Source organism: Hordeum vulgare, chromosome 5H, assembly GCF_904849725.1.
Source record: "Hordeum vulgare subsp. vulgare chromosome 5H, MorexV3_pseudomolecules_assembly, whole genome shotgun sequence".
NCBI classification, from domain to species: domain Eukaryota; kingdom Viridiplantae; phylum Streptophyta; class Magnoliopsida; order Poales; family Poaceae; genus Hordeum; species Hordeum vulgare.
In genome coordinates this window covers 464,134,539-464,145,493 of record NC_058522.1, presented here as the reverse complement: position 1 = coordinate 464,145,493, position 10,955 = coordinate 464,134,539, and the positions used below count along the sequence as shown (strand labels likewise).

Here is a 10,955-nt window from a genome sequence, read left to right as displayed (position 1 = left end):
GTGGCACAACAATCTGCAACGAGGCCACCTTCTCGGGCAAAAGTGGTCATTGCACATACCAAAATCAATGATGAAGCACATCACCACGGACTGCGATATCGACGGAGATAGCCCTGCCAAGACCCGTTGGCCAAGAAGCTAACATGGTCGGATCTAGCAGATCAGTTCGCGACGCCGCAGCCTGCCTGACCGCAGCATCCATATCGAATCCATCTGAGGCGGCTAGGAGATGAGGATGTGGAAGGTATGCGGAGGCAATCTAGATAGGCCACTCAGCATACGCAAGCATCGTAAAACAACCACAAACGGAGACCGAGACATCGGCAACCCACTCGATCGAGGACTTGGAGACCATCAACCATGGCGGCTCCAGGACCTTGGATTTGAGGAGGGGGTTGGAGACGCCAAGGTTAGTTTGTGCATGTCCTCGCCACCGCCATCCGCCCCGACGGCCTCCACCGGCGATGGGGAGGGAGGGAGTAATGATGGTGTTGGTCTGTGGAGGTAGATGACGCGGCGATAGCCTCTCGCTCGCGAATGACCCGTGGGGCAGTGGTCTTTGTAGTGATTTTTTTTCTTTATAATTCCATATGATGCATAGGAGCATGTGTGTGAAATGCCTTGGTTGGTTGTCATATCGATTTTCCAAACAAATTTCGAGGGCTCGAGTTACTAACTTTCGTGTGTGTTGTGTTTATAGTGAAGAAAATGTCACAAGCAAGGAGAGTCGGCAGGTGACTTCACACATCAAATAGAATAAATTGGAGTTTCTATAGGCACAAGCAAGGAGAGTCGGCAGGTTCAGGATACAGATAGCCTCTCTCTTTTTTGCGGGTTACATAACCATATTTATTAAGTTCAGACTAGATTTTTTTAGAAAAAGGAGGGGTTTATCCCTGGCTTTTGCATCAAACGATAAGTCATGTTTGTTAAAAATTAGTAACAGGTATGCTATGGTGTGGATTAATGAAGCGGTGTTTTCCCTCCTTTTGGGAAAAGTCGATTACTACCCACAACTATTGCACAAGAAAATAAATTTATTCATCTAAAAAAATTGTTTCATTTTTTAAGCTTAGATTCACCCTTGCTGGTAGCACATCTATTTTGCGTGTTATTTTTTAAGCCCTTGTTGTATTGGAAGATGTCTGATGTTTTCCATCGAGGTGTTTTTGTCGGTAGTCACATGGCGTAGTATCACATGACGTAGTAGATGTCTGACTTTTGTGGGTGTTGTGTAATCAAAGAATATGACGGGTTCGTCGGTGCGGTTATGAGGTTTCTTGTCATGTGAATAGTTAGTCCATGCTTCGTTTGTATTATTTTTTTTGTTAATTAACTGAGTAATTTTTTTCTTAATCAATTGATAAGGCGAAACTTTTGCATCCTTTTCTCAAAAAAATAGAATAGGTGGATGGTCAGAACTGTATGCTGACAGTGAATTGGAACAATCTTTTTTGACAATCAAAAGTTGAAAGATTCAATTTTACATGCTTTCCCCTTTGTAAGAAAGAAAGAAAAAGGAAAGGTAACGATGATCAGGTAGGACAGAAAAGAAGGATCGAGACTTGACAGGGATGTATATATCCAAGATCATAAAGCGGTGGCATAAAGTTGTAACTCAGGCTTATCTACACCTCGGATGTAAACGGAAAATTCAAACAAAAAAAGTAGAAAAATCCAACAAAAAAACTGAAAATTCTATTCATCGAAGCTGCTCATGTGCACGAGGTGCATGCAATATTTCGCAGTGTTTGGACATCTAAGAAGCTCGTGCCAAAAAGGAAAATATTGGTTCTCTAAGAAACTTTTAAAAAAAGTATTATTCGGAGCTGATTTTGTTTCTTTGCTTCTCAGATTTCCGAAAACCACGAAATTTACACGTGCCCTGCGCACATGAGCATCTTGGGTTCCCAAAAAGATCAGACTTTTTTAAAACGTTATTACTATTATTATTAGTGTATATTGTTTACCCGGTGTAGATGAGCATGTGCATCGTTTTGATTTATGGCTCTATACATCACCCATCAGCACCGTACATGCATGCACAAGTTCATCTTGGTACCATTTTTCCCCAGCGCGCGCTGCGAGAAGACCGATATACCTCTAGTAATCTAGGCATGGAGTGGCTGGAGTGAAGATGATGGAATCACATGACGGTGCAAGCGTTAACGTCCTCGTCGTTGAACATGTTCATGTACTTGACCTCCGGCGCGGCCGGGTCAGCCATGGCCTGCGGCACGTTGCGGACCAGTCCCGCCGGCGCCTTCTTGTCGTAGGAGCCGCCAACGTAGGGGTAGGTGGCCACCGAGTAGGGCACGTACGGCCACATATCCGCCGTCGTCTTCCCGGTGCGCTTCACCCTCGCCAGCACCTTGCGAGGCTCCACGTACCCCGTCACCGTCACCTTGTTGATCTTGCGATTCACCACCACCGTCGTCACACCTTCGGCATCCACAGATGTATTCATCAAATGAATATATATATATATATATATATATATATATATGTACTCCCTTCGATCCATACTAATTGACGCATATTTGATACATACAAAGTTGTACTAAAACAGTGTTAATTAATATGGATCGCAAAGGGATTACTAACCTCTATATTTTCTATCCAAAAAAAAGTCAGTGTTTGAATTAGCGTCTTTCAAATCAACTAGAACAGAGCTATAACGAGCTATTAGCGGACTATAGTGCATGAAACTATTTAACGACACAAGCTAAAAGGTTATGGCGAGGCTATATAAAAATATGAAAAGTATACTACTTTCAAAAGAATATCGCTTGGTTTGACGTTTGAGATCGATATCCGTGACTGTGTGTATATTTACCCCGAATCGATTTGACGGCGTTCCTGACCCTCCTCTCGCAGCCATCACAGTCCAGCTTCACCTTGATGTTCACCGTCTGCAGATAGATTGAAGAAACTCCATTTAATCACACGTATGTGGCAGCTCGATTATCAAAAATGACGACGACAACAACAACAAAACATATCGATCCCTTCACAAGATCAGAAGACCATCTTCGGAAGATGGAACTGCTTCCGACCGATGAAGCATGAACAAACAAACCTACACCAAAAAAGAGAACACGAGCGTGCCTGAGAATTCCACAATCCTCACCGTCAGTGGCCGCCTTTTCTTGATCCTGATGGCTTCCCTTGTGTGTGTCAAGTTGCAGAGACGGGAGAGGTGATCCAAGGCGCCCATGATCGATCTGATCTAACTCAACTTTTGCTTCCAGCAAGACGAATTGACGAACCGCTCTTGCGCTTGTCTGTACTGCGAAGACCAAGTACAGAACCTTAGGCGATGGATGGGGTCATATATATACCCAGGAGAAGGAGGAGAGACAAGGACAGCACGCCTAATCCTGCATGGTTAGGGTTGGTGCAAGTCTATATCGATGCTACTAGAGGACACAATGAGAGTGATTAAACCTCTGAGATTTCGGACTAAATAGAGTGTGTTGGGCAAGCGTTTCTTTTCCCAGGATGGGACATGCCCTGCCCCCCGCAGCTCCATCCATCACAAGGTGCCCCGAGCGTGACAACACCTCAATCATGCACTCAATCAAGACAAGGGGATAAAAAGTCTTGCCATAGAAATGGATTGCTTTTCTATCGAATCATATTCTTCGGATCATTCTGAAAGGGCTAACATACCTAATCCGAATTCAAATCTTGACTTATGATCTAGCTACTTGCCAAAATTATGCACTAATTAAAATCTATGGCATAAAATGGTGATCGCCAGGTTAGTACGTAGTGTGTTCTTCACTGATGCGCTGGGTCTTTCACGTTACAGTACGATGTTGATTGATATATTCCTTCTCGGGCTTCTATCGCGCCGTAGTTTTCAGCCTCTTTGCAAGGTTCTCCACTTCTCTCATCTGCTTTCAGTTTACACTTTAGGATTCGTACATCTGTTCCCACTTTATATTATACTTGCGTCTGCCTTCGCTGCTCCTTTCAAGTTCAACGCTAGATGCATGAATGGCGTGTGCATATCACAAATTTCTCTGCTCCATATGCGCGGCTACCTATTGGAAAGATGGGATGCCTTATCGTAGTGAGATTTTTTAGGGTACATCATGTTAGAAATATGAACAATTTACCATAGGATTTTATTGAAAGAAAAGCTAGGAAAAATATGACCATCATACTAAAGATGAAACAAGACATGCAATATAAAGATAAGATGACAAAAGACATGTGCACATATGATCTAGAAAAGATCATATGTATAATCGTTCTATATACAGAAGACAACATATGAAAGAATGAGCAGAAATAAAACATATCTAGAAGTGAAACTAGAGCAAGTAGTTGCGACAGAAACTCAAAGAAAAAGAACATGAGCACGTACTGAGTTGCAGCAGCAGTAGGGTTGGTGTTGACGTTGCCGTTTGCCATGTTACCGAAGAGGTGGTCGACGTCGGGGAAGAAGTCGTCGTCCGGGAAGAGATCGTCGGTGTCCGTGATGAAAGCCAGTAGTCGCACTGAGCGCTCCCCAAAAACCTTATCGCCCTTCTCTCGTACAGGACTCGAAGAGACGGAGTTTCGGAGGCCTGCTCTCCCGGCCTACGGTGCACGTCGCAAGTCGGGATGGGGATCCACTACAGCAAAACGTTCAACTTCCGAGTGACCTTTCGTATACCAGTCGTGCGTGGCAAAAATTTAGTTCGGCTCGTTCCAGCAACCCGCGGCGCGTCGTGATGGGACGGGCGGTGGAGGAGTGTCGTCCCCTATGCTTCAGCCATAGGCTCTATCATGTATGCAATGTTGTGCACAAGACCTGATGTCAGCCTTGTCATAAGTATGGCGGGAATGTTTCAAAGTGATGCAGGAATGGAACACTGGACATCGGTTAAGAATAAAGAAATGTTTCTCGTGTATGGAGGTGATAAAGGGTTACGTCGATCCAAGCTTTGACACTGGTTCAGATGACTCTAAGTCTCAAACCGGATACGTATTTTATTCTCAATGGGGGTGCGGTAAGTTACTGCAGTTTCAAGCAAAGCGCGGTATCTGATTCTACATGCAAATCAGGGTACATAGCTGCCTCGTAGGCAGCTAAACAAGGCGTCTGGATGAAGGAGTTCATGATAGATCTTGAGTAGTGCCGAGTGCACTGGATCCAATGACTCTGTTCTGTGACAACACTCGTGCCATTGCTCTAGCCAAGGAATCAAGGTTTCACAAGAGGACCAAACACATAAAGAGACATTTCAATTCGATCCGCTATTACATCAAGGAGGAGGACATACGTATTTGCAAAGTGCACATGGATCTGAATGTTGCAGACCCGTTGACTAAGACTCTTCCACGAGCAAAACATGATCAACACCAGAATTGTATGGGTGTCAGATTCATTACAATGTAAATCACATGGTGGTGTGAGCTAGATTATTGACTCTAGTGCAAGTGGAAGACTGTTGGAAATATGCCCTAGAGGCAATGATAAAATAGTTATTATTATTATTCCTTGTTCAAGATAATCGTTTATTGCCCATGCTAGCATTGTATTGATTGGAAACTCAAATACATGTGTGGATACATAGACAACATACTGTCCCTAGTAAGCCTCTATTGAACTAGCTCGTTAATCAAAGATGGTCAAGGTTTTCTAGCCATAGACAAGAGTTGTCACTTTATAAATGGATCACATCACTAGGAGAATGATGTGATGGACAAGACACAAACTATGAACTAGCATGTGATCATGTCAGTTTATTGCTACTGTTTTCTGCATGTCAAGTATATCTTCCTATGACCATGAGATCATGTAACTCACTGACACCAGGAGAATACCTTGTGTGTATCAAACGTCGCAACGTAACTGGGTGACTATAAAGATGCTCTACACGTATCTCCGAAGGTGTCTATTGGGTTAGCATGGATCAAGACTGGGATTTGTCACTCCGTGTGATGGATAGGTATCTCAGGGCCCACTCGGTAATACAACATTACAACAAGCCTTGCAAGCAATGTGACCAAAGAGTTAGTCATGGAATTTTGTATTGCGGAACGAGTAAAGAGACTTTCTTGTAACGAGATTGAACAAGGTATAGAGATACCGATGATCGAATCTCAGGCAAATAACATACCGAAGGACAAAGGGAATAATATACGGGATTAACTGAATCCTTGACATAGAGGTTCAACCGATGAAGATCTCCATAGAATATGTAGGAGCCAATATGGACATATAGGTCCCGCTATAGGTTATTGACCGGAGAGTGTGTCGGTCATGTCTACTTAGTTCTCGAACCCTCAGGGTCTCCACACTTAAGGATCCGTGACGTTTCGGTATAGTTGAATCATGTATGTTGGTGACCGAATGTTGTTCGGAGTCTCAGATGAGATCCCGGACATCACGAGGAGTTCCAGAATGGTCCGGAAACGAAGATTTATATATAGGAAAGGCATATTTGGATGCCGGAAAGATTTCAGACATTTGTGGTAAAGTGTCGGGGTAACGAATGGGTTTCAGGGGTTTACCGGGAGGGGCCACCCACCCGGAGGGGACCACATAGACCCAAGAGGTGGCGTACCATTCCCTTGTGGGCTGGGCGGCCAGCCTCATCGGCCTATGCACCAAGAAGAGAGGAGGTGGGGCAATCCTATTAGGAGGAGGACTCCTCGTCCACCAAACCGAATTGGAAGAGGACTCCTCCCCCTTGTCCGGCGGCCCACCCTAGGGGTTCTCCCTAGGGTGCCACCCCTCCCTTCCACCTATATACTCCCTCCGTTCCTAAATATAAGCCTTTGTAGAGATTTCACTAGTGGACTACATACGGATGTATATAGACATACTTTAAAGTGTGCATTCAATCATTTTGCTCCGTACGTAGACACATAATGAAATTGCTTAAAAGACTTATATTTAGGAACGGAGGGAGTATAATGGAGAGGAGAGAGGCTAGCCGCAACACAAGCCACGGCGCAGCCCCTCTCCCTCCACTACTTCGTGACACCCCATAGGCTAGTTCGGCAGTGCATGGCGTAGCCCTGCCGGATACGCTCCTCCAACATCACCGCCACGCCGTCATGTTGTCGAAGAATTCATCTACTTCTTTGTCCCTCTTGCTGAATCAAGAAGGCGGAGATCGTCATCGAGCTATACGTGTGCTGAACGCGGAGGTGTCGTCCATTCGGCACTAGGTCGTGATTGGATCACGGGACGACTTGCGATTTGGATCGCAAAGACTTCGACTACATCAACCGCATTTCTTAACGCTTCTCGCTTAGCAATCTACAAGGGTATGTGGATTCGATCTCTCCGCTAGTAGATGGTCATCATCATGGATAGATTTTATGTGTGCGTAGGAAAAAATTTGTTTTCCAAATACCCCCCCCCCAATGGTAGAAATGAAGGTGTATAAGTCTTGCATGAAGTCAGGCGATGTAAAGTTCGACTAGATTTGTAGGAATTAATGATACTAATTAGGCATTATAAGTGTTCATATTTTTCTAATAAACTTAGCTTTTGCACCATTTGACTTTAGTCAAAATCTATGGGCCTTGTTTTCAAGCATGGAGGAAGTAACCGAGTATTTTGTTTTTGGTCAACTACTTGTTCTAACAAGACATAATATGCAGAGTAAAAAAATGGAAGAATACTATTGTGTATATCCTTGGATCCGCATTGAAATGAACTAATATATTTATGTGCAATCTCCATATGATAATTTATGTGCAATCTCCATATGACATTCAATAACAGCCATATATTTTGTTTACTTAAGGGCTATGATAATTTATGTGTAATATCCATATGACATTCAATAACAACCATGTATTGTGTTTATCTAAGGGATGGGATAGCATCGTACACAGATCACATGAAAAAAAAAACAGTGAGCAAATTTGTATAACTTTTATGACATATAACTCATATCTAGTCAAATTACATTAATGGTTAGAAAAATCTCGAGTTATGTACATTTCTTGTCATGTTCAAATGAGATAGCTAGATTTTCTTTTGCATTTATCACTTCACCTATGCCTCTTATCACTAACAATTATAGAGATGTGAAAAGGGGGGAGGCGTTTTATCTCCCCGGTGCATTTCCACCCAGATGAACAATAACGAAAAAAATAATAGTAGTAAATATTATCAAAAAAATGAATTTTTTGTAGATGTTTGTGTTAGTGTCGCAAGCATGCTTGACATTTTCATGCGGAATGGAGTAGTGGTGTTTCATCAGTGAAAAAAATGGATGTGACATTTTGGGGTAACAATTGATGTTCAATTTGTTTTTTGTTTTTTTATGGCCAGAATTCTTATCTTTTTGCCTAAAAAATTTCAGGTAGCATTTGGATGTGACAAAGAATATATATAAAAATTGCTGGAGCTTTTTTGACATTTCAAAATTTATTTTCCATAGGCAGGAGCATGTGCTCCAGGGAGCCGAATTCCATTTCCGAGGTGAAATTCTCATTGTTAAAAAATTCTGGCAGAAATGGAGTGTATTTAGAAGTGAATAACATCATATATGGAAGTACAAGATAAGAGGATCATTTCCATATAAATGGATCGCCGCAAGAACTTTCAAAGAAAAAACAACCAATGGTTTGACCACACGCGTTCGTATCACCTTCCATCATCGCAAGACTTTTGTATTGGGCTAGAGGTCCAATTTGTATTTAGACGTCCCCAAAACCCTATTCCACCAGTTTGCACTATATAAAAGAGAAGGAAGGAAACCCCTGAAGTTTCATCGCCATCTCCACCATCATTATCATGGCCATAGCTGTCAACCACCTTCTCATCCCATTAGATCAATACTTGTAATCAAGATCACGTCACAATCAGCAATATTGTAAGAGGATTAATCATTCATCTTCAAATAAATACTTCCTCCGTTTCTTTTTAGTCTGCATATAAGATTTGGTCAAAGTCAAGTGATACAAAGTTTGACCAAATATATATCAAAAGATATCAACATCTATAATACTAAATCTATATGCTATGAAAATTAATATCATTATGCATCTACTAATATTGATTCATATTATAAATGTTTATATTTTGTTCTATAAATTTAGTCAAAGTTTATGAAGTTTGACTTTGACTAAACCTTATATGCGGACTAAAAAGAAACGGAGGGAGTACATCTAAAATGTCTCTTCCAAGTGATTTGATTGCGATATGTAAGTAACTCCGTCGGGCTAAGAGCCAAGGTATAGGGTCGCAGCCCCATGTGCATGCAACTATGGATTGACTATATAATTTCCTTTTACATATTCATGTTTGTACAACAAATTGTATCTTGTATTCTCCCCTATCCTACGACTAGATGATACTTGATGCACTGAGAGTCTGCACAAGGAGAGGCAACGAGCAAGGGAAAGTAGAAGGCTATACCGAAAACCGGTGTTAATAATGCTAGTATGGGAGCTGGAACCAATTCTGGGCGCAAGCATGCAGTCACTGAACGCTAACGTGTTGGTATGGTAATTTCTTAATAACCGAGGTAACCCCACGAGACGAACTAGGACCAAGGTTGGACGACTCAATCCTTGATTCCTTGGCAGTCAGTTGTGGTGTCACAAGGTCGCATCACCCACATATCAAGTTATAAAACAACTGTTATTTATTTATCATACCAATATTTTTCGTCTATTATATAATCGCAAGCACTTATAGAGAGCAGCAGAGCTCTCTGCTCGGGCATATTTCCTTTCATTTCACAAAAGTTTGAAAAATGCTCAGAAAAATCGGAATTTTTTTATGGCAAACTTTTACCAATGTTTTAAGAACTTGCAAAATTTCAGATTGAAATCAGATTTGTGGAATTCAGGACAAAAATAAAAAAATCAGTGCTCCAAAATGCTTTCGAAAATAGCATTTTCATGGTATCAATTTTTTTGTCACAACTTCCAAAATTGGAAAAAAAAATTATGAAATTTTGCGAGCTCTTACAAAATTTATCAATGTTTTCCATATAAAGATTTTAGATATTTTTTGAATATTTTCTAAATCTTTTCAATTTTACTGTTCATCCGAGCCCATTTGAGCTCGGGTACAACAATGTCACGTCCCACTTGCAACAACTAAGACTGGATCAAGGTAATCAGCTCTCTTTTTAATGTCATTTTTGGGGAAGGAGCGCTGCCCTGGTAAGACCACTAGAATCCTCATTATTTGCTGTCATTTAAGTTTTACTTCTTTTGCTTAATATATTTTTCAGGTCAAATGAGAATAGAAAAATCATAGGATAAGAAAAGAAACAAAAATAGAAGTAAATAAAAAATGCATCTTATATGTTATAATTCATTATTTTTAACAATATTCATCAAGTTTTAAGATATGTTAGTTGTATACTTCAGAAATGTTAACGGGTATTAAAATATATATTTAAAAAATTTCTATATGTATTAAAAATATTCATCGTTTACTGAAAAAAGAACCATCATGTATGAAAATTGTTCATAGTCCTACTTACAATTTTAGATGGTTAATTATTTCCAACAAAGAAAAAAATAAAAAACAAAGAAGGTTAAATAATAAATCAGGGATTAAAAAATATTATAATATTACAAACTAACCTTTAAAAATAAAAATAAATATGGTAAGAGAATATTTAACTAATTAAAAACACTTTATTTTTATTTATTTCAAGGAAATTTTATGAGTGATCTCAGAATTAATCCTTTTGTGTATTTCCAAAATATGAATTTTCATACTAATAGTAATAAAATGGAAAATTGTATGAAACAATAAAAAAAAAGCAAAAGCAAAAGCAAAAAAAGAAATAGAACAAGAAAGGAAAAGAGGGAGGAAACAATGTGACCAAACCAAAGTTCTCACAACTATATTAGTGTAAAACATTAGGGAAACAAATACCAAAATAAGAAAACTATGACAAATTGTCCGACCCCTCTTTTCACTGGGTCGAACTAGTCATCACGGTGTAATGACTGGTGGTTATGAAACCAAT

At 40.5% G+C, this 10,955-nt stretch overlaps 1 protein-coding gene across 1 annotated transcript; it reads right to left on the bottom strand.

Moving 5' to 3' along the window:
* Positions 1 to 1,976: 1,976 nt before the first annotated feature.
* Positions 1,977 to 3,388, bottom strand: LOC123398982 (heavy metal-associated isoprenylated plant protein 20-like). Its single transcript, XM_045093421.1, has 3 exons — positions 3,131 to 3,388; positions 2,837 to 2,912; positions 1,977 to 2,442 (listed from the first exon to the last, which is right to left on the bottom strand). The coding sequence occupies exons 1-3, from the start codon at positions 3,215 to 3,217 to the stop codon at positions 2,147 to 2,149; spliced, it is 459 nt and encodes a 152-aa protein (XP_044949356.1). The 5' UTR covers positions 3,218 to 3,388; the 3' UTR covers positions 1,977 to 2,146.
* Between the last annotated feature and the right edge of the window lie 7,567 nt (positions 3,389 to 10,955).